We start from the raw sequence: 22,481 nt of genomic DNA on the forward strand, positions 1-22,481 counted from the left end.
AAGTTCAGCTCAGTCGTGTCCGACGCTCTGTGACCCCATGGACTCCATGGACTGCAGCACGCCAGGCCTCCCTGTCCATCACCAACTCCCGGAAGTTACCCAAACTCATGTCCATTGAGTTGGTGATGCCATCTAACCATCTCATCCTCTGTCGTCCCCGTCTCCTCCCACCTTCAATCTTTCCCAGCATCAGGGTCTTTTCCAAAGAGTCAGTTCTTCACCTCAGGCCAAAGTATTGGAGTTTCAACTTGAGCATCAGTCCTTCCAATGAATACTCAGGACTGATTTTCTTTAGAATGGACTGATTGGATCTCCTTGCAGTCCAAAGGACTCTCAAGAGTCTTCTCCAACACCACAGTTCAAAAGCATCAATTCTTCGGCGCCCAGCTTTCTTTATGGCCCAACTCTCACATCCTTACCTGACTACTGGAAAAGTCATAGTGGGTTTGACTAGTGGGCCTTTGCAGGAGGGCTACTCGGGTCTGCATCTGGGCCTCCACTCAATGGGCAGGCAGGATGGTGAGCACCCAGCTCACCACCACCCACCCCTGAGGTGGGTGCCCTACCAGCCCAGAAACAGGATTGGGGAAGCACCTTATCGCTGGCTTGGAAGGAGTGGGCAGCCTGGGTCTCCATGGGCTGAAACCCTGATAGCTCACACCTCTTCATCCAGCTCTCCTCTGCCCTGGGGATACTAACCTGCAAGGCCTCTCCAGTTCCAGCTTTCCCTGGAAGACTTCCTGGAAGAGGAAACCCTACAAGGAGAGAGCTTGTTCCAGAAAGGGTTCTCAGAGGAATAGCAGGAGCAGAGGTCCAGGGGGGCTGGAGGGGGTGCTGCAGGGGAGCGGGGGTGGGAACTGGGCAGGACCCAGGCATCCAGGGCCTCAGGGGCGGTGGGGTTTGTGTTGAGGGCACTGGGGAGCCAGAGAAGCGTCAGGGTTGTGTTTTTAAGTGATGAGTCTGGGACTTCCCTGGAGTCCAGTGGTTGAGAATCTGCCTGCCAATGCAGGGTGCATGGGTTCGATCACCGACCTGGGAAGATCCCACATGCTGTGGCGCAACTAAGCCCATGTGCCCCAAGTACCGAGCCCATGTGCCTTGATTACTGAAGCCTGCACACCTAGAACCTATGCTCCCAACAAGAGAAGCCGCCACAGTAAGTCTGCACACCACCAGAAGAGTAGCCCCCCCCTAGCCATAGCTAGAGAGAGCCCTCGCACAGCAACAAAGACCCAGCACAGCCAAAAAGGAAATTAATAAATTTAAAATATATTTTTAAAAATGATGATTCTCAATTCCAGTGAAGGGACAGTGAAAGGGGAGCCAGGGGAGCCTGGCCCACTGATTCAGGCCAGTGAGCTCAGGGTGTGGTCAGGTGATGGACAGAAGGAGGGCAGTCATGGGGGCCAGTGTATGTTGGTTGCTGAATAGGAAAGGGAAGGGCAGTGGGGTAAGGGGGAGAAAGAGCCACAGGACAGGGGCAATCTGCAGTGCATGGATCCAGGCCTGGGCATCTCACGTGCCTGGGAAATCTTGGGTAAATTACCTGCTTTCTCCGTGCCTGCATTTCTTCATCTGCACAGGTGACAGCAAGACGCCTGACTGATTGTGAGGATTAAAGGTGGTGCTGAGCTATTAATATCCTTGTGTAACCATCACTGGGTTTCCCACCTGGTGCTAGTGGTATAAGAATCCACCTGCCAATGCAGGAGACCCAAAGAGAGGCAGGTTTGATCCCTGGGTGGGGAAGATCCCCTGGAGTAGGAAGGGCAACCCACTCCAGTCCTCTTGCCTGGGAAATCCCATGGACAGAGGAGTCTGGAGGGCTACAGTCCATGCGGATGCAAAGAATCCGACAGGACTGAGCGCACACGCACACCATCGCTAGCGGATAGAAGGCCGCAAACCGCCAAGTGGGCGGTGGGAACACATCTGCTCTCGGTCAAGCGGATCTATGGGGCGAGGCGCCAGGGCGGGACCTCTGTACCCCACGTCATGCCCGACTTGGCCCTCCCTGGAGCCGCCTGGGGTCAGAGCGGGGTCTTGGATCTCCCCTCCGTTCCCGACGACCACCGGGGGGCTCAGATATCGTGGACTCTGACTGCCCAGCTGGAGCTCGATCAGGGACAACTCTAGAGGCGCGTGGGGGGGCTGTTGGCCTGAGGTTGGGGGCTCGGATGCAGGCGCCAACGGGTGCAGGTGCGAGGTGGACGGCGCGGGACCTGGAGGTGCGCGAGGAGGGGCTGGGCCGGGGCTGGGACGGGGCTGGGTGGGGTCGCCGTGTGCTGCCCCAGCCGCGAGCGGGTGGGAACAAGCTGGGGGCGGGGCCAGGGGCTGCGGGGGCGTGGCGGAGGCGTGGCCGCGTCCCTGGGAGCCGCCCCGCCCGCGGGCGTCCCGTACTGCTAGGGTTAAGGCCGCGAGCCAGGCGGTGGCGGGGCTGGCGCGCTCGCCGATTGGCGGAAAGTTCGGGCGCGGGGCGGGGAGCGGGGGCGGGGCGCGGGGCGGGGCGCGGCGGCCAGGACGCGCCGATTGGCGGGAAGTTCGGGCGTAGGGCGGGGCGTGGGGCGGGGCCGGGGCGGGGCGCGAGGGCGGGTCGAGGGGGCGGGGCGCGGGGGCCGCGGCGCGCCGATTGGCGGGAAGTTGTGCCGGGGCGGGGCGCGCGGCGGGCTCGGCGCTCGCTCAGGGAGAGTTGACAAAGCCCCGCAGGGAAGGACGCCTCGCGGCGCGGCGCCCCGGGCCCCTCGCCCCGCCGCCCCGGGATCGCGGCCCCGGCCCGCGGCCCGCCCTCGCCGCCCTCCTCGCCCCGCGCCCCGGCCCCGGCCCCCGACCCCCGCCCCGGCCCCAGCCCGAGCCGCCCGCGCGCAGGTAGCGCCGCCCCGTCCCGAGGCCGGGCCCGGGGGCGCGGGGCGGCGGGGTGCGGCGCCCGGGGCGGCGATGACCGCGCAGCGCACCCCGCGGGCCCGGCCCTGAGCCCCGCCGCCCGCGAGCCCCGCCGAGGTGAGCCCCTCCGCGCGCCTCCGATTCCCGGGGCGGACTGGGAGGGCCGATTCCGGAGGGCCGGGGGCCGGGGCCGCGGGCGGGGGCGGGGGCCGAGCGTCCGGGTCCCCGCTCCGCGGCTAGGGGCCGCCGGCACCGGCACGCGCCGCCGCGGCTCCCGCCCGACCCGAGGTCCTGCCCGCGCCCCGCCCCCGCCCCTGCACCCCACGTGGGCCCCCCCCCCCCCCAACGCAAATTTGTCCGCTAATGGCGCAGGCGATTATCTGCGGGGCCGCCGGTGTTGTGTGTCCCGCGGGCAGGGCCCGAGTTACAAGCGCCAGGAATCCAGACGGTGTTTGGAGGGGGGGCGGGGGAGGTCGGTAATTAGTGTAAACCCTTTGTCTGCCTTTGATACCCACGGTTCCCCCGCCGCCGCTTCCTCCGCCCGGAGCGCGCCAGGGAAGGCGGGGCGGCCCGCACCTCGGTCCCCCTTGGTCCAGGGCCGGGGTGCTGGCGGCTCCGGGGCCCTCGGCCCGGGGGAGGGGGAGCGGGGGCGGGGAACCCGCCCCCCCACCCGTCCCCCACCCGCCCGTCAGTGACCAGCCCCTGAATACCCCCCAGGTCCGCACTGGCCGAGATGACGCCGAGCCCCGCGCTGGTGCTGCCACTGCTGCTGCTGCTGGGGGCCCTCCCGCCGGCCGCCGCCGCCCGAGGTGAGTGCTGGCGCCCAGCCCGGCGCCCCGGCCTCCGCCAGCGCCGCCCCTTTCCCTCAGGCCCTGAACTCTGCCATAGTGCCCGCCTGGCGTGCGTGCCTGCGCCCCGCCCCTACTGGCCGCGCGCAGCCCGGCCCCTCACCCACTGGGCCCCCAGCTCACCCACGGGCCAGTGCAGCTCACGCGTGGGCCCCACACCCAAGGGGCTCCTTGGCTATCTGCGGGGCCTCCCCTCTCACCATAAGGTCCCCCAGATCACCCACAGGGTGATCTCACTCTGTGGGCTCCTCCAGCTCTGGCACGGGGTCCCACACTAGCTGGCAGGGTGGGCTCTGGCCCCAGTTCCCTTCAGGATACACACATCCACCCACCGCTGCAGCTGAGGGCAGCCACTGGTGGAGGATTCCTGGGCATTGGGCAGTTTGGCCACAGTGGACCCAGTTAGGCCCCTGAAAACCCACAGAAACCCCCTGGTGGCCAAGGTCAGGTGTGGGGACAGTGGGGACCTTCTTGGCATGTGGGACTAATGACCCAGACCAGTGCACTGACCAGAACCAGACCTGCCCGTCTCTAAGAAGGTGCAGGGTTGGGGCCAGGGGACTGAGGACCCAGCACACGGGGTCACCGCATGGTGGGGAGTAGAGGCCTGTCTTAAGGCAGACGCTGAGACCACATACTTCAGGCCACACAGTGCATGTCTCAGTATGGCATGTGCCACAGTGGGGCCTAGACGCGGGTTCACACACCTCCTGGGCAAGAGGGCAGGTTCAGATACCCCTGGAGGGACCCCTGCCCCAGCAAGGGGCGTCCTTGGCTGACAGGCGATGGGTGATGCGTGCCCGTGGACTCCCACCGCCGTGTTCGGTGCTGGCCTCCTTCAGCGAGGCGGGACCTGCGGCCAGGCCAGCCCTGTGGGTGTGTTGACCACTCAGGATCGTCCTTGCCCTGTCCACCAGTCCTCTGAGGCGTCGCACCCCTCCCCCGCCGCTGCCCCGCAGGCGCACCGAGCCCAAGCTGGCCTTATATGGCCACATTCGGGTGTGGGGTGGCGGGCGGCGGCCCAGGTGGGCCTCATGCCACAGTACCCCCCCGCCTGCCCTGCCGGGGACTGGCTGGCTCGCTTGAGGGTGGGGGCTGCCCAGGCGTGGCCGGGATGGCAGTGTCCAGGGTGGTGCGGACACTCGGGTCATGCCCAGCGAGGCTCCCACCCCCAGGGCCGGCAGCTCGACCTCCGATTGCTCTTTCATTTGCTTGGACTCTCCCATCCCCTAACCTGCCTGTCCTCTGGCCACTTGGCCAGGGAGGCTCGGGAGGCCACTGGCCTGACCTGGCCACCGGCTGGAGCCTGGAGTGGAGGGGCGGGCAGCAGTGGGCCGCGGATGGCCGTGGGCAGCAGGGCCTGCCTTGGCACCGAGCGGTCCCCCAGGGGCTACACCCCGCTCGGTGCCCTTTGGCTGAGGCCTTGGGCTGCATGATGGGGGCCCTGGAGGCCGTAGGGAGGTGGGAGCCGCTTTCCAAGGGCAAGGGCCTCTGCGGTTTCTGGTGGGGGGGGGGGTGCTCTTCCTGAATCGTGTTGGCTTCTCCTCCAGGCCTGGACTGGAGGGCAGAGTCGTCTCAGGCCCTTCCCACTTGGCGCGTGAACAGGCTGAGTGTGGACCTTCTTCAGGCAGGCAAACCAGCGCAGAGAGAGTTTGGGTGGTTTCTTGAAGCCGCTTTCCCTGCGGTGTCACAATTTCTGGAGTCAGTACATTTCTAGACTCAATATTTTTAAGGTTCCCCTTTTCCCAAAGTTTCACAATCTTGGTGGGTTAGTCTTAAACTTTTTTTTTTTCAAATTTGAAAAAAGAATTTGGCTTTCTTCATTTCCACTTTACTTCTCACAGTGGGAATTCGAGAGGTTCCGAATGAAGTGCCTTTTACAATTTACTTTGAAAGAAGTCATTTCAGGGTTTTCTGAGAAGTGCCACGTGTGAACTTTTCTGAGGATGGTGCAGTGGACCGTCTCTGAGCAGCTGGCCCTGGAGGCCCCTCTCCCTCCCCTGGACCTGGCCAGCATGCCCGGCCGCCTTCCGCCTGTGGCATGGTGCAGACTTCAGGCCGACTTGCCTGGGGGCTATGGTGGAAGGCTCTGCCAGGGCGTGTGAGTCCACGGGGAGGCGTGCGGCTGTCAGAAAGGCTGTGATGTGTGTGCTGGTTGACCTCAGCCTCTGACCAGGCTACAAGGGGCCTCCTCCTCGCCCTGCAGGCCCCTGCAGGCAGCACTGGCCAGTGTGCGGCCCAGGCCGAGGTGGACTCATGGGAGCCCGGCCCAGGCTCTGCGAGGTGGACGTGGGCCAGTGGCCCACTTATGTCTTGTCTTGGGCCCCACTCCTGGAAGGGAAAATAAACCACTGCCCCCTCTGCGGGGAGGAGGGAGCGAAGAAAGTCGCCCTTGGCTGGCCTGGAAGCGCTGCCTACCAGGCTTCATCTCCATTGCACCGGGATCAACGGCCCCCGGGTCCTCCTGGCTCCGTGGCGGCCCTAATGAGGGAGTTGATGGTTTTCTCCAGCAGCAGTCCTGGCCTCTGGACGCCTGGGCAGCCCAGGCCCCATGGACGTGCAGGGGAGGCGGGCGGAGGCTGCCCATCTTAGCCTGCTTTGCCCCATTCTGTGCTTCCATGGGTGACCGCAGCCTGGTGTGTCCAGGGGACAGCCTCAGTGAGCAGGTCAGCACGCAGAAGGAAGGGGTGCCCACCCCATGGACGCCCTGTCCAGGGCGGCCCCCCACTCTTCCTAGCGGTGGTCATGGGTGCTCCATAAGCATAGCCTGCCTTCTCTCAGGGCCCGGGGGAGCAGGGGCCGCCATTCTGGGCTACCTCCAGTGGCTTTTGCAGCCCAGGGTCCCCTGGAGAGGCTTGGGTGTCACAGGGCCAGGCGGCGTGGGCCTGGTCAGATGGGGCGAGGAAGGCCTCCAGTGATGGGAGTGCCGTGGGCAGAGGTGGGCAGCTCACCACGGCCGAGGTGGGCATGGCGCCTTGGCCTAGCTGGGTAGAGCCTTCGGGTGGGGAAGGGCCTGGGCCAGGCCGACGGGCTGGTCGGTTGAGGGTGGCCCACCAGGGTTTTGTGAGCTGGGGCCCCCATTCCCACCCTGTGCCCCGCCGAGTGGCTGGGGCAGGGTCTGGAGGTGGTGTGCTGGGGTGGGGGGCGCGTGCCCGCACCGAGCCCAGACTGGCCCGGGAGGAGGGCGACTGGCCTGGGGGGTTTCTGGAGCTGTCCCCAGCTGTCCCTGAGCTGTCCCCGAGCCGTCCCCGAGCCGTCCCCAAGCCGGAGGCAGGGCAGGGAGCTGCCCCAGCCTCGGAACTGCTGAACCCCAGGGTTTCCCATCTTGGCAGGAAACACAACTCCTCTTCTTCCTGCTGGGGAGTTTATTTTGTGAGAGATTTTCACAAGCTGTGTGCTGGATAACGGGGCCTGGGGAGCCGGCAGGGAGGAGGCTCCTGTGACGCTGCCCCTGGGCGCCCTTGATCCAGGGCTGCCCGCCCCCCCCCCCACCCCCCGCCCCCAGCCTGCGCGGCAGCCCGTCTGGGTCCTGGCAGGAAGGTGGGGCTGGTCCTGGAGCTCACCCTGAGGGTCCGGTGGCCCACTGCACAGCCTCTGGGGGCCTGGGGGCGCCCAGTCTGGGTCACTCTGGCCTCAGGGCCTTGGGCCCATCCTGGAGAAGCCACTTGGGCCTCAGTGGAGCGGACGTGGGACCCAGCCGGCCGCTGGGGGTTGGTTGTCTGCAGCCATTGCCTGGAGACCCCACATTCGCCCTGAACGCCTGGGGGCTCCAGGCTCAGGAAGGGTCCTCTCACCTCCTAGGCGACTGCCCCTTAGGTGGCCTGCGCCCCAAAGCGCATTACCCTGTCCTCTGTGTCCAGCACGGCAGGCGTGGGAGGCCCCGGGGGACAAGGGCCTTCTCTGCCCTCTGACAGCTGGGAGCGCGTCTGTGAGGTGGCGGCGGGGTGCAGGCGCCGGCAGGTTTGCGGGGGGTCGGCACTGAGTCTGGGGGCCCACCGAGGCCTCGACAGTGCAGGAGGGCTGCCCAGTGTTCAGCTGCGCCCCGGGTGGGTCCGGGTGCTTTCCAGTCACCGTCCCCCACTGGCAGTTCCCATGGGCGCCCCCAGGGATGTGGCACCATCAGGGTGATGCTCTGGGGCCCCCGCCAGGGTCCTGGGGGTGGTGAGGGTGAGGCAGAGGAGCCCTGAGGCTGGGCTTCCACTGGAGGTAAGGTGCCCACTCCCCTGCTGGGCGGCTGGGCAGCAGGTGGTGGGGACACTCCTGCCGCCTTGCTCGGTGGGTCAGGCTGTCCCTTCGCCACGCCCAGAATGGCCTGGTTTCTCGGGCAACCACCTGTCCTGCGGGTCCTACCAGTTCCACCACAGATCCCGTGGGTCCAGCCCCCAGGGGCCGCCCCGGGCCAGCTGGTGACCAGGAGCCTGTGTGGGTGTGCAGCGGTGCTGGGCAGGGGTCTGCCTGCCTCCTGGCAGCCACGTGGTGGTCCTCCCCTGTGCCCACCCCCCGCCCTGGGTGCTCCTGCCCTTCCGCCAGGGGCCTCGCCTCCCTGGGGAGGGTGCTGGGCCCAGAACCTGGAGCTCACTGTGGGGAACCCCTCGGGTGTCCCACCCCCTAGATGGCCTACCGTGCTGGTGCCGGCATCCAGGCTGGCCAGGTGGGCCCTCCTCCAGAGCCCAGCCCCCTCCCCCCGGCCGCCCCCACCCGTAGCCAGGCCCATCGTGGTCGGCTTGATCCGCGCTCCCCCCCACCTTGCTCCGGCGGCCAGAGCGTTCCTCAGGCTGGAAACTTGTGGGGCTTTGCAGGGCTTGCTGGGGACGTAGCTACCCTGAGGTGCAGGCTGGGGGCTCAGGCTCCGTCACCCCACCTGCTCTGAGTCCTCTGGCACCTGGGGCCCGGAGGAAGGCTGCTGTCTGGCTCCCTCCCCTTGAAGGGAGCTTGGGGTCACAGGCCAGGGCCCCCTGAGCACCCTGGGTGGCAGGGAGGGGTGAAGGCCGACGTTGGGGTGTCCCCGCTCCCCATGGCCAGGCCCCTGGCAGACTATGAACAGAGCAGGGAGTGTGGGTCCAGACGGAATGGCCAGGGCAGCTCACCCTGCCCTGGGGCAGGGAGGGGGGCGCGGGGGTCAGGGAGGTGCCCAGGTGGGCAGAGGCCGTGCGGCGTGGGGCGCTGTGCTTTGGGGCGGCCCCCAGGGCCTGTGATGATGACTTGGGGTGCGTGGGGGAGCCTGGGGGGCTCCACTGGGGGTCCCTTCTCCATCTGCCCGCCTTAGCCCTCCCTGGGACAGGAGGGGTATCAGCTGGGGTCGCAGCAGGGTCTTGTTATAGCAAACCTGGGGAAACAGAGCCCCCAGCCAGGCAGGGGGGCTGCAAGCCTGGGGGTCTCCAGTGCTCAGAGGAGGGGCATCTGCACCCCCTGTTGGGGTGTGCGTCTGGGGGACAGCATACGGGGGTGGCATCGTGTCCACGTGTGGCTCCAGCTCTGGGTATCCCGGTGGCTCAGGGTGAACAGTCCGTCTGCAGTGCCGGAGCCCCAGGCTCACCCCTGGGTTGGGATATCCCCTGGGGGAGGGCATGGCAGCCACTCCAGTGTCCTCGCCTGGAGAAGCCCATGGACAGGGGATCCTGATGGCCTACAGTCCACGAGGTCCCAGAGTCCGACTGACTTAGCAACTGAAACAACACCCGAGCAGCTGCAGAGCGTGGGGAGGAGGAGGAAGGGGAAGAGGGGCGACGCCCCCTCTGCCCACGAGCGCGATGCTCCGCCCGCGTCCTGGGTGAGACCCTGCCCAGCCTGCAGCCTGCAGCCTCCACCCACCCTTCGCACCCTGCCTGTGCTCTAGGGAGGTGCTAGGTTGGGGCTTCCTGGAGGCGGAGGGGCCGCGGCCGGGAGGAGGGCCTGCCGGGAGCTGAGGGGCTGCCCCCCTGGGCCGCACCCCTCCCCCAGGCCCTGCAGGGGCCCCCAGGTCCCCATGCAGGCCTCAGTTTCCCACGGCAGAGCGTCGGGATGCCCTGTCCAGGTGGAACAACGGGGCTTGTGTTTCCCAGGCTAAATATAGAGCTGGCCTAGCCGTGCTGGCGGCCAAAACCCCCAGGAGTGTGGGGGGCCGGGCCTCCCGCCTGTGAGCCAGCGGGGGTCTCTGGAGAAGCTGCGGGTCTGGGCGAAGCGCAGGTGGGGGTGGGGCGGCCGCCGAGGGAGGGGCTGTTTGCTTTGGGATGCGGCTGGCTGCGCCGGCCTCCTCCGCTCAGGCCGGCTCGCGGGGCCACATTTCCGGCCCATCTGGCGGTCACTGGGCCCCGTCGCTCCTCTTCGCAGTGACCCCGGGCAGCGTCCCCGCCACCCGCACTTGCCCCACCCTCCCTCCTGAAGGCCTCCTTTCGGGGGACAGGGCGGGGCCGCGTGGTTGGGCCGGCCCCTTCTCTGCCCCTGAGGCCAGCTGCTCAGGGTCTGGGGGTGTTGGCGAGGGCCCACTCGTGCCCACAGGTTGTGGTCGGGACAGGCAGTGCCCCAGCGGGGAGGCTCCGCACATACGTGCGTCTGTGTGCACACGTGTGGGTCCGCGCCTGTGACCCTTGTGTCCCGGTGTCAGCCTGGGGGCCAGGGGCAGGCTGAGGGACCTCTTTGTCCTGCAGCCTGGGAGGCCGCTGGGGATGGTGGGATTTCAGGTGGTGGACAGGGTCCTCCTGGGAATGAGGCCTGGACCCTGGGCAGCCTGGTTGGGCCCTCCTGGGGTCCACTTGTCTGGGGGCCCTAACGCGCGTCCCCCCCCCCCCGCCACTGTGAGCTGAGTGGGTGCCTGGGGGCGGGCCCTGCAGACTGCCAAGTCATTGGGGAGAGGTGGTCAGGGGAGGCAGGAGGGCTGGCTGGCCGGGGCAACTACCTGGCAGGGGTGTGGCCCCCCGAATAGGGGTGGGACATGGGGGCCGAGGGGAGGTGACCGGATCTCTGTCACTCAAACCCTGGTCCCCTGGAAGCAGAGCCTCGGGACCCCCTCCCCACTTGGGGCCCCAGAGAAGCTGAGCCCAGGGCTGTCAGCTTGCCCATCCCTGGGGCCACGGCCTCCACCCTCCCTTGGCACCCCAGGCAGGGGCGACAGGGGTCCACGCCCTGCGGGGCCCTGGGAGCCACAGCGTCTGCAGGACCCACAGGAGCACTCTAGTTGCAAAGCAGCAGTGGAACCAGCTGGCAGTTGCATGTTGAAGAAACATCAGCTGGTTATTGAAAACACATGCCGCCCTTGGGCTCCGAGCGATAGCGTCTCAGAGCAGCCGCGTCAGGCCAGCACCTCCGCACGGCCAGGACACCCGGACGTGGCCCTCCTGGCCTGAGTGGCGGCCTCGAGGGCTGGAGGCGCCTTCCAGTGGCTGGTGGCTGGAGTCCCGGGAGCCAAGCCCCTTGGAAGGGCAGCTGAGTGCCTCTGGCTGCCTCTCCTGGTCTGGAGGGACAGTGGGTGGTTGCCCACGAGAGAGGCCCGAAGCCCCTGTGGTCTTCCCATGGTGCTGGAGCTGCACATGGGCCCGAGCTCCGGGCCACGGGCACAGCGGGGGCTGAGGGTCCCCTGGAGGAAGCTCTGTAGCCTTGTGGTGTCCACGGTGTCATTCCCTGTGGTCATCCCCTGTTGTGGTCTAGACCCGATCACCCCCATTGTGCCCACACTTGACCCTGGAGGAATTGAAGCTGGACCCAGGCCAGGGGGGTCAGGGACGTTCAAGGGCACCGTGACCTCAGCCCAGGACTCCCGCTTCTCCCACGGGAGAGACTGGTCACCCAGAGCTGCGGTGTCCAACCGCTTGCCCTCTGCCCAAAATGCCTTGGTGACCTGGTGTGGCCTGGCTGGCAGCGGGGAGGCTCTTGCCCGGGCACACACGAGCACAGACGCGGACGCTCGTGTGTGCGCGCCCCGTCTGTGAGGGGCTGTCCTTGCTGGTCTGTGTACGTGCGTCCTGGGCGAGCCGGTCCTCCCGACTGCGTTCCAGCTCCCGTGTGAGAGCGCGCAAGGGCCCCTGTGGTCTGAGAGGGGGCAGGCATCTCTGCCTGGGGTCCTGGGTGGGCTACCGGCAGGGACAGCCCTCCCCCCAGCTCCCAGTGCCCACACCGCCTTTGCCCTGACCGACCCGCTGCCAGTCCCCTCCTCCCTGATGGAGCCCTCTGACCCCCCAGGGCCCCCGAGGATGGCTGACAAGGTGGTCCCAAGGCAGGTGGCCCGGCTGGGCCGCACGGTCCGGCTGCAGTGTCCCGTGGAGGGGGACCCGCCGCCACTGACCATGTGGACCAAGGACGGCCGGACGATCCACGGCGGCTGGAGCCGCTTCCGCGTGCTGCCCCAAGGGCTGAAGGTGAAGGAGGTGGAACCGGAGGACGCTGGTGCCTACGTGTGCAAGGCCACCAACGGCTTTGGAAGCCTCAGCGTCAACTACACACTCATAGTGATGGGTCAGTGTTGGGGCAGGGCCTTGCGGCGTGCCGTTCGACTCCAGCCAGGAAGCAGCACTTCCCCGAGTGCCCACCGCCACCCCCCGTCCTGCCTGAACTTGACCGCTGCCCCCCAGGACCAGGCCTGTCCTGCTCACTGCCTCTGAGTCCTGGACACCCCCCAGCCCGGGCCTGCCTCCTCAGCTTGCACCTCGGGGTGGGGGGGGGTCTTTCCTCCCAGCCCCTTCTCCCCCAAAGTTCTGCCTGCCTGAGGGGCCAGGGCTGGCTGGGAGACGGCAAGAGTGGGTGGGGGGCCCCATCTCGCACCGAAGCGCAGCCTGGTGGGCCAGGCCGGCCGGTAGCTTTGGCATCGGCCGTGACTTGAGGCTCAGGTTTCCGAGTTCAGAGGGGCCGCTGGGAAGTGAGGGCCTTGTGTTCTCTGCCTCCGGGGCCCGGGCTAGGGGACTGGGCGGCGCCCCAGCAACACGCCCTTCACTTGCTGGTACCAGGCGCTGGCCCGGCCCTCCCCCCGGGCGCCGGGGCAGCACAAAGCAGGAGCCCGACCCACACACCCCGCTGCTGGGTTCCGGGGTGGGGTCTGGGAGCCAGGCCTTGGTCCTGGGCCCTGGAGGCAGCGGCTGTCCGGGGAGGGGGCATTCCTCAGCATTCCCCGACCACCCCCCTCCCCAGGCCCCACAGGCCTCCTCTGGACTGTGGAATGGGAATACTGTGGGTGTCCCCCCACCACGTCCTTTCAAAGGGGAGGATGACCAGGCGGTATGTGAGCCATGTCAGCTCACCGAGCCCTCGGCCCCTTGATGTGGGCTTGGGTTACTGCAGCTGCTGGCGGGCCCCAGCCCCCACCACCCCCAGGCCCTGCAGACCCCCGGGAGCCAGGGTGGGAGAGCCAGACCTCCGTCCCACCCACGCCTGGCGGGGTCACCTGCACCCAGGGAGTGGGCCGGGAGGCGGCTCCCGCCCAGCTGTCCCTGGGATTCTGAGCTGTGGGTGTGCATCCACAGCCTCCTGCTGGCCTGCTGGAGCCTCCCAGCTGGGCCTGGGGCTGGGGTCCATGCTGGGATCTCACGGGGGCTACTGAGGCCCCTCTCATGTGCCCCGCCCCCTCCCCCCACCCCCCAGATGACACCAGTCCAGGAAGGGAGAGCCCAGGGCACGACAGCTCCTCTGGGGGCCAGGAAGACCCAGCTGGCAAGCAGTGGGGTGAGCAGAGGGGCGTCAGGTGGGCTGGGGGCTGGGCTTCACCAATCCCACCGGCCTGCCCGGCCCTCTGACCTCCACGCCTCCCCTGCCTCTGCAGCGCGGCCCCGCTTCACGCAGCCCTCCAAGATGAGGCGCCGCGTGATCGCCCGGCCTGTGGGCAGCTCCGTGCGGCTCAAGTGCGTGGCCAGCGGGCATCCGCGGCCCGACATCATGTGGATGAAGGATGACCAGGCCTTGACCCGCCCGGAGGCTGGCGAGCACAGGAAGAAGAAGTGGACGCTGAGCCTGAAGAACCTGCGCCCGGAGGACAGCGGCAAGTACACGTGCCGCGTGTCAAACCGCGCAGGCGCCATCAACGCCACCTACAAGGTGGATGTGATCCGTGAGTTGCGGGCGGGGCGAGGGCTGGGGGCGGGCTGCAGCCCCGGGACCACACCCAACGCTTGTCCCTGCGCAGAGCGGACTCGCTCCAAGCCTGTGCTCACGGGCACGCACCCCGTGAACACGACGGTGGACTTCGGGGGCACGACATCCTTCCAGTGCAAAGTGCGCAGCGACGTGAAGCCGGTGATCCAGTGGCTGAAGCGCGTGGAGTACGGCGCCGAGGGCCGCTACAACTCCACCATCGACGTGGGTGGCCAGAAGTTCGTGGTGCTGCCCACCGGCGACGTGTGGTCGCGGCCCGACGGCTCCTACCTCAACAAGCTGCTCATCACGCGCGCGCGCCAGGATGACGCGGGCATGTACATCTGCCTGGGTGCCAACACCATGGGCTACAGCTTCCGCAGCGCCTTCCTGACGGTGCTGCCCGGTGCGTGGGCCTCACCCCGCCCCTCGGGTCCTGCCCCGCCCCCAGGGGGGTGTCCCACCAGTCCCCGCCCATGCGCACCAGCTGGGCTGTGGGGGACCCGCTCCCTGATGGTCCGCTCCCTGCCCCTCGGTGTCTCCCGCAGACCCAAAGCCCCCAGGGCCGCCTGTGGCCCCCTCGTCCTCCACCACCAGTCTGCCGTGGCCGGTGGTCATCGGCATCCCGGCCGGCGCCGTCTTCATCGTGGGCACCGTGGTCCTGTGGCTCTGCCAGGCCAAGAAGAAGCCATGCGCGCCGGCCCCGCCCCCCCCGGCGCCTGCACATCGCCCGCCCGCCGGAGCCCGCGACCGTGGTGGGGATAAGGACCTGCCCGCCCCCGCCACCCTGGGCTCCGGCCCCGGAGTGGGGCTGTGTGAGGAGCTTGGGCCCCCGGCCGCCCCCCAGCATCTGCTGGGCTCCGGCTCAGCCACCGGCCCCAAGCTTTACCCCAAACTCTACACAGACACGCACACACACACACACTCACACACACACTCACACGTGGAGGGCAAAGTCCACCAACATCAACACATCCACTACCAGTGCTAGGAGGCCTCGGGGCAGGCTTGTGGAGGCCACGGTCAGTGGCAGGCTGGGGCAGAGTGCCACAGGGGAGGACAGACCGTGGGTCCATCTCCCCATGCCGCGTGAGATACACACACACACACACACACACACACACACACACACACACACACGTCCAGACTGAAGCCTTTGGGAAGGTCTGTATTGTAACCGCAGTGCACATGTGGCGACTGGCTAGCTCATGAAGGAATCCCTTGGCCCCGTGAGAAGGATTTCACGGGGGCCATGGTCACCCCCCCCCTACCCTGGCCTGGCAGGAGATCTGAGAGGCACCCTGGCTTTGCAAACCAAAAACTCCGACCCCTTCCCTACGCCTGCCTGCCTGTGTCCCTGCCCAGGCTATTTTTGCCACCACCTGTCCTGGTGTCCAGGAGTCCACCAGTACCCTGGAGGGGGGTCGGGCAGAGCAGTCCTGGGCCCTGTCCTGAGAGGCTGGAGCCAGCTGGGGGTGACTTGCGTCCCACCCGGCCTCCCGCTGCCAGAGAGGAGGGCCCTTGATATTTATATTTAAGAAATTAAGATAATAATATTAATAATGATGAAAGGAGGGCTGGGCCACAGAGACTTGGCCTCTCCTGGGACCCAGGACCCACCTGGCCTTGTGGCCACGCTGGATGTCCACCCAGGGCCTGGGCACCCATCACCCCATTACCTGTGGCCCCAGACCTCTGTAATTTTATATAGAGTTTGAGCTGAAGCTTCGTATATTTAATTTATTTTGTTAAACAAGGAAACGTGCATCCTTTTCCTCAAAGTTGGTGTTCCTTCCTGTGTGCGCGCGCGTGCACCTGTATGCCAGGAGCCCCACGGCCAGGCCGCAGGCTCAGGGCCCCCGGGACCCACCGTCGGTGTCCTGGACGCTCGCCTGTACGCGTGTCTCTGGCCAGCCTGAATCTGGCTTGGTGGGGGTCTGCTTCTGTACTGGTGTGGCACCCCCACCCCCAGTCCTCGCCGCAGGGCCTGTGCTGCTCCTGTCCCACGTTCCGGGGCTTGCCGTGTGCCCTCTGTGGGCAGGTAGGCTGGGGACTCCGCCGCAGGGCCCCATCCACCCTGGGTGGGGCAGCTGAGCCTCCCCCTCGATGGGGAGACAGGCTCTGACTCACCAGCCAGCAGGCAGGGCTTGGGCCGCCCCGGCCTGCAGGTTCTGGAGCCTTTTAAGGAGAAGCACTAACAGGTCGTGCGATTTTAGTGAGGCCCCCGGCGGGACCACATCAGTAGGTGAGCAGGAGGGGTGGGCCCCAGAGCCCAGCCCCTGGTTCTCAGCACTTCAGGCCACGAACTCGGGCCCTGCCTGACCTGCAGCTGGGCGTCCTCCACCTGACCTAGAGGCCGGGCCTCCTCGAATCCTCCATGCTCCCCTGCTGGGCTGCTGCCCACTTCCTCTCCCCAGCTCCAGGCTGGACCCTCACCTTTGCTGTCGTCTCCCAGGGCTCAGTCCCCTCTTCTCCCTCCTCCACTGGGACCCCAGGCAGGGCAGGACGGGACCCCCTGTCCTCTTCAGTCCTGTGCCCCCAGCCTCTGGCCTCCTGGGGTAGACCCTACTCCTGTCTCCAAGGAGGCCCCTCACCAAGCTCAGGCTGGATGACGGGGGCCTCCCACAGCCCCAAGGGAGACCCAGGGCCTGGCTGGCGGCGGGAAGCCGGGCGGCAGTGGTCAGGGCAGCAGTGGGGGCTGCTGGTGGCCCACAGCGGGTGACCAAACAGATGTTCCCCAGACAGGACTGGCTGCAGCCAACGCCTGGTTGGGTTCAGATCGAGGGGGAAGGGTGGAGAGAGAGGAGGCCCTAAGCAGTGGGGAGACCTCAGGCTGTGGGCCATCTCTGGGTCACAGGAGTTGAGCTGCCCCCTCCTCAGCATGCAGGCAAAGGGGCAGGTTCCTGGAGGGTGCAGTCCCTTGGAACCGCAGAGGAGACTCTGGGACCCCAGCTCTGTGCCCTTGGCCTGAGGCCGGTGCTGTCCATCCGGGTCCTGGGGACCAGCCTCACCATCTGCCCCAGGGAAGGTGGGGGACTAACGACCTGCCCACCCCTAGAGCCTGTCTCAGCCTGAGAGGTCTGGTTCTCTGGAGACCAGTGGCTGTGTCCATCCCCCAGCGTCCTTCCTGAAGAGAGGGCTGCTGGTAGGCTGGTCACTCTGTGGGCCTGCTGGGGTGCCGGGAAGCATGCGGGGCTGGTGGGGGGGTCTGGACAAGACAGGTCCATCCGCATGGGGCTGGGCGGCCACCAAGAAGTCCAACCCCGGATTACAGGCCGGCCACACCTTGGCGCCCAGAGCCCTCAGCCAGGCCATCTCCCACTTTTCAGCTTCCAGCTGTGGGGCAGGGGTGGAGGCGGGAGGGCATCAGGTGGCCCCGGACGCCCAGCGTCCTTCTCTGTGCCCTTGCGGGACCAAGGCTCCCAGGGCCACCCTTACTGGGTGACATCTGCCTACCGGGGGCCACTGGCCGGCCCCGCTTCCTGCCCCACCGGCCCCAGCCCCATCCCCGGCGCCTCGCCCACTCGGGGGCTCCCAAGCGGGGCGAGGCGGGGCCGACATGAGGGCGAGTGGGCGGAGCCGGGCTGCGGGGGTGGGGCCGGTGGAGTGCGAGTGGGCGGGGCCGGGCGGCGCGAGGGGAGGGCCCGAGGGTCTCCGAGTCAGGCCCGGGCTCCCGGGGTCGGGTTGGGGCTCCCGGGGTCACACCAGGTGAGGCTCCACGGCCCGGCTTCGCCTCCTGGGCGCTCGGGGGCTGTGCCTTGGCCCCTCCTCCCGGCCCTCCACAGTTGCCCCTTCATAAATACCAAGGCCAGGACCTAATGTGCCCTTGGTCACAGGCAGAAAGACCAGCGAGCAGCCACCCGTGATGCCACTGGGGTCCCAAACAGGAGCACAAAAGCTTCCCTATCCCCAGCTTCGTGAGTTCCCCACGGGGTGGGAGTTGGGCCTGGGCCTTGTCCTGGGGGGGTCCCGGTCTTGAGAAACAGGAGGGGGACCCAGCTGTGTTCTCCGTAATTCCCAGGCCAGACTGGGTCACTGGGACCAAAACTCCTGATGTCCATGGTGGGTTCTGGGTGCTGAGTAGGTGGGGGTCCCAGGAGGGTGGCGCCCCGGAGCCAGGCCAGTACCTTCCCTGTGTCCTGGGCTGTGACAAGCTGTCCTCTTCAAACCTGCCAACTCGAAAGGGCGGCCCAAGCTCTGACACCCGGGGGTGTGACTGGCCCCTCCCTACGCCCCCGCCCTGCTGCCCAGCCCTCCTGGCTTCAAGGGGGCGGCTGAGAGGCTTCTGCAGCTGTCCCAGAGTGGGGGCCCTGAGGCCGATGTCCAGGGACCGGGAGATGTGGCAGGAGGGTGGAGATGGGGGATCATGGGGCCACACCTGTGGGGCTCTGGCCGGGAGGGCCTGGCAGGAGATCAGAGCCTCGTCCAGGGGCCCGGCCAGGGGGCCTGGGACAGGAATGCAGGATCTAAGACTCAGGAAAAGGGACGGGAACATGGGATATGGGATGAGGATCCCGTGCACAGCACAGGCTCGCCCAGGGCTCCGGACGTGGGGTCAAAGACTGCAGATGCCAGCCAGGCTGCAGTCTCCTGGGCAACACCGCAGAGGGCTTGCAGGGGCCTGGGCCTGCTCAGGGGCCAGGGTGGGGTGGAGGCGCTGCAGCGTCAAGGGGCTGAAAGGTGAGCACCCAGACCCAGGGCACAGCCCAGACCCAGGGCACAGGCTGGGTTGCCCTGGAATCTGACAGACTGTGGGCTGGAGCTGCAGCAAGGTGGGGTACGGAGACACGGGGTTCACACAGGGTCAAGCCACCCGGGGCTGGGCTGGGCAGCAGCCCTCAGCGCATGCCTAGGGCACCAGCCCCCATGTGTCCCTCTTGTGGGTGGTGGGCGGGGCCAAGCTGCTCATCACGTGCAGGGGGCGGGGCCTGGCAGGAGGCTCACCCTGCGCCCGCTGCTGACCTCACCCCGGGTGGGATGGGAGCCCGTCCTACTCAACCACCCAGGGCTGGCTGGGCTTAAGGCCCTCAGGAGATGGGCTGGGCATCAGGGGAGCCTGGGGCCAGGGGCTCTCCTGGGAGCCCTTTGAAGGTCCATGCTATCCTCCCAATTCAACCTCCATCCTGTCAGTTCCACCTAGGGTGCCCTCCCCATGCCTACCTTGACAAGCCGTCTTCAGTCCTGCCTTGGCTCAAGAGGCCTCCACAGGCCGGTAATCCCCCTGGCCCACCCACCCTGACTCCTGGACTGCCGCTGTCTGTGGAAGGGAGGGTGGGCTTCCCAGCAGGCCACGTGTGTTAGTGAGCCCAGGCAGGCAGGTGGGCGCTGGTAGGGGTCACCAGACCGTGGAATGCACTGCATGGGAAGGAGGCTCTGTCTCCCATGGGGCTTCTCCCACGGAGACCCCCGGGGACGGCCCCCGGTGCAGCCCTGGGTCGGCAGCTTCCAACACCCCGTTCTGGCTGTGCTGCCTGGGGTCACCTGGAGCTGTGCCTGGAGGGCTCAGAGCCCGCCGTCCCGTGTGCCTCTGCTGGGCAGCAGCTGGCTCCCTTGTCAGCTGCCCGCGCCCCCAGCATTGCTGACGTGAGGGATGGAAGCCTTGACACAGGGCTCCCACCAGCCCTGGGTGGCTGCACCCGTCCACCACGTGGCTACTGCCGACTGGGCCTGGCGTCTCACGCCCCTGCCCCGGCGCCTCGGGCACTGGGCAAGGGTGCTCAGCCAGCACCAGCTCCGCATTTGCTCGGAGGTGAAGGAGGCCCCGGGCCAGGCGCCTTCAGCACACTCCTGCATCTAGGGGTGCAGGCTGGCTCCTTGAGGGGTCTTGTCTCTGGTGCTCCCCGGGGATGATAAGGTGGAGTGTTGCGGCTGGGGATGGGCACAGCCTCTCCTGCCTGGATCTGGGCTCAGCCCCACCCCAGCCTTGCCCGGGATTGGCAAGCTTGCTCCCTCTCCTCTCCAGGGCCACAGGGGTGAGGGCACCCCTAAGGCTTCACTGACTCCCGGTCCCCTCCCCCACCGCACCTTCAAGACTCTGTGGAAGCTGAGCTCTGCGGGACCGCCAGCCCCACAGACAAGCCTGGGGAGAGGGTGCGCACTGGCTGGCTACAGGGAGCAGCCTCGGGTTAGGGTCAGACATCCATCCCCGTGGGGGCTGGGCTGAGACACACCCCTGGCCCCAGGGCCGGATGGAGGGACCAGTGAGGGGTCTGCAGCAGCCCCAGGTGAGGGCGGGCGGGCACAGTGCCCAGCACCCCGCCCCCTTCGCTCAGCAGCCACGGGGCATCTGGCCCCGGGCCGGCAGGTGCTGCCAGCTGCCAGCAGCTGGCTGTAGGTGCCCCTTCTCCTGAGTCTCGGGGGATGGGAAGAGCATTCGCTTGGAGGAAAGGCCGAGCCATCCTTGCATCCCCAAAGCGCCACCCGTGGACCCTAGAGACCCTTGCGGAGAGGACAGCCTTGGGGAGCAGGACACGCAGGGGTGCCTTGACCCTGGTGCCTGGGCTGTGTCCTCAGGAGGCACCATCTGCTTCTGTGGGCCCCAGTGATGGGGGGCTCCATGGGGGGGTGGGGCAAGGCCACCCCAGCGTCACCCTGATGGAGGCAGTGAAGGTGGACTTCGGGGGAAGGCCCTGGGGAGTGTGAAGGCGCCCCACCCCTCCCGTTGACACTGTGGCCTCCCTGCGCTCAGGATTCCTGACCCTCCTGGAACCTGGCAGTCTCTCTCGTGGGGCCCTGGGTTCCTGGGCTCTTGCTGGGACACTGTCCCTTCCTTCCTGCCCCTCCCTAGGCCTGCCCCAAGGTCATCACAGTGGGCTTTTCATGAAGCCCTGCAGCCTGCCCACTCCCGCTGGGACCCACCCTCAGCCAAAAATTTGATCAACAGAACAAGTTACCCCTGCCTGAGGACCCGCTTTGGGATGGGTGTACACCTCCAGCGACGGGGGCTGGTGCAGTCGGGGGCAGGGGCAGGGAGCTCTCCGTGCCCTCGACCCCTGCCTCCTGCCCTCGCCCTCTTCCGTCTTGTGGCGGGGACAGGGGGTCTGCCAGCCTCCAGGAGGACTGCGGCATGGTGGAGAGCGGCCGTGGCCCAGCCTGACTCTGATCTCTGGTGTGGGCTGGGACGGTGGGGGTCTGGGGTCACCACCGCATCCCGTTCCAGCCCTGGGGTGCAGGGCCCCTCCTCAACCCTCACCCTGCCTCCCGGCAGCACCCCGGGCTGACCTCCCACCCAGCGCGCACGGACTGTCTTCTCGGGCAGCGGCCCCTCCCATCTTGAGGCCCCAGGCAGCTCCCCACCACTCTGACCCTCAGACTCCTACTCTGTGGCACAGACAAGAGGCCCTGGCCAGCGGGAACCCCTGTCATCACCGCGTGGGTAGGAGGTGAGGGCAGGCCCGCGCCCGGAGCACACAGAGTGGACCCGCCTAGACCGGGGCCCGGGGTGGGGCGGGGTGGGCTGGGGTGGCACCGGGCTCTGCAGAAGCAAATTCCTTCTTCCTTCACAACTTTTTCCTCTTTTTTTTTTCCACGTTCTTCCAAAAGCCGTCCTCTGCTGTTCGTTCCTGGAGCCCCTCCAAGACCATCGGCTCCGGCTCCACTCGTGGCCACAAAGCTCCTTTGATGGAGGAGGCGGGAGCTAAACCAACAGTGGGGGCAGGGGGCGGGAGCCCCCGGCGAGGCCTCAGGGTGTCTTGGGGGGGGATGGGGCTGTATAGGGTGGGGGTGGGGGCCCAGCAGGGATCCCAGCCCCGGGCTCAGCCTTGTTCCTGGCTGGGAGGATGGTGGCCCCGTCTGCCTGTCTGAGCCCAGCACCGGTGGCTGAGGCGTCCTGGCTGTCCTAGGGGTGGCTGCAGGGGCCTTCGGGGCCTTCGTGTCCACCCGGGTCTGCCGAGGGCGGGTGCCAGCCTCGCTGGGAGGTCTGCAGCCGCAGGACCCTGTGCCCGGCTGACCGGTGGGGTGGCATTTGCCTTGGATTGTCCGTCCTCTGCCAGTGTCTCCACCCATGGGCTGCGGGGCCCAGGCGGGCACACAGCAGCGCGCGCAGAGTGTTTGGAGAGAGGGGCTGTTGGAGGCAGAATGTCAGGGTGTGGTTCTCCTTCTCCTTTCTGCCCTCTTGGAAACCCAGAGGTCTGGCCCCCCCCGTGGCCCCCCCAGAAGCCAGCTTGGAGTGTTGGGCACCCTCAGATGCCAGGGAGGCCTGGATGGACCGCAGGGTGACGGGGGGTCATGGGCATCACAGGGCAAGGGAGCCCCGGGCTGGGCCGGGGCTGGCCAGCCGCACACCCTGGGCTGGTGTGGCAAGTGTCTGCACAGGAGGCGGCGCGGGGCAGGCACGGAGCTGCCTGGCTGCCGCCTCGGGGCTTCGGGCAGCCGGGGGCGGGGGGGGGGCGAGGGTGGCGGGCCAGCTGGGTCCAGGACAGCTTGCCGGCTTCCAGGCTTCCAGCCCCCGGGCCCACGGCTGGTGCCCGCGGCCGTCCGTGCACTGAGCCCTTGCTGCTTGGCTGGAGGACTCTCACTTGGCTACAAACACAAACATCACCCCCGGGGCCCCGCGGGGGCAGCGGCCGGGCGGGGAGCAGGCCCAGAACGAGGCACAATCCACCCTTTGTTCCCGTGTCCGCCCGGAGCCTGCGGGCCAAGAGGAAATGAGGCCGCGCCAGCCAGCAGTCCTCATGGCTGGGCCCGTGGACGCCGGGCTGGGCCCGCAGAGGACTGGAGGGG

The 22,481-nt window shown here is 67.4% G+C and overlaps 1 protein-coding gene across 1 annotated transcript; it reads left to right on the top strand.

Moving 5' to 3' along the window:
- The first annotated feature begins 2,981 nt into the window (after window positions 1–2,981).
- On the top strand, window positions 2,982–15,522 carry FGFRL1 (fibroblast growth factor receptor like 1). Its single transcript, XM_061145128.1, has 7 exons — window positions 2,982–2,997; window positions 3,598–3,689; window positions 11,883–12,155; window positions 13,275–13,355; window positions 13,453–13,737; window positions 13,813–14,166; window positions 14,309–15,522. The coding sequence occupies exons 2-7, from the start codon at window positions 3,614–3,616 to the stop codon at window positions 14,749–14,751; spliced, it is 1,512 nt and encodes a 503-aa protein (XP_061001111.1). The 5' UTR covers window positions 2,982–2,997; window positions 3,598–3,613; the 3' UTR covers window positions 14,752–15,522.
- Window positions 15,523–22,481: the final 6,959 nt, after the last annotated feature.

This window comes from Dama dama, chromosome 6 (genome assembly GCF_033118175.1).
Source record: "Dama dama isolate Ldn47 chromosome 6, ASM3311817v1, whole genome shotgun sequence".
Classification (NCBI taxonomy): domain Eukaryota; kingdom Metazoa; phylum Chordata; class Mammalia; order Artiodactyla; family Cervidae; genus Dama; species Dama dama.

What these genes read in the sequence shown, in the direction of transcription:
- FGFRL1 (XM_061145128.1), top strand. Translation starts at nt 3,614, where the DNA reads ATGACGCCGAGCCCCGCGCTGGTGCTGCCACTGCTGCTGCTGCTGGGG. An exon ending in GCCGGCCGCCGCCGCCCGAG is followed by an intron (nt 3,690 to 11,882) that starts GTGAGTGCTGGC and finishes CTGACCCCCCAG; the next exon opens with GGCCCCCGAGGATGGCTGAC. An exon ending in CTACACACTCATAGTGATGG is followed by an intron (nt 12,156 to 13,274) that starts GTCAGTGTTGGG and finishes CCCACCCCCCAG; the next exon opens with ATGACACCAGTCCAGGAAGG.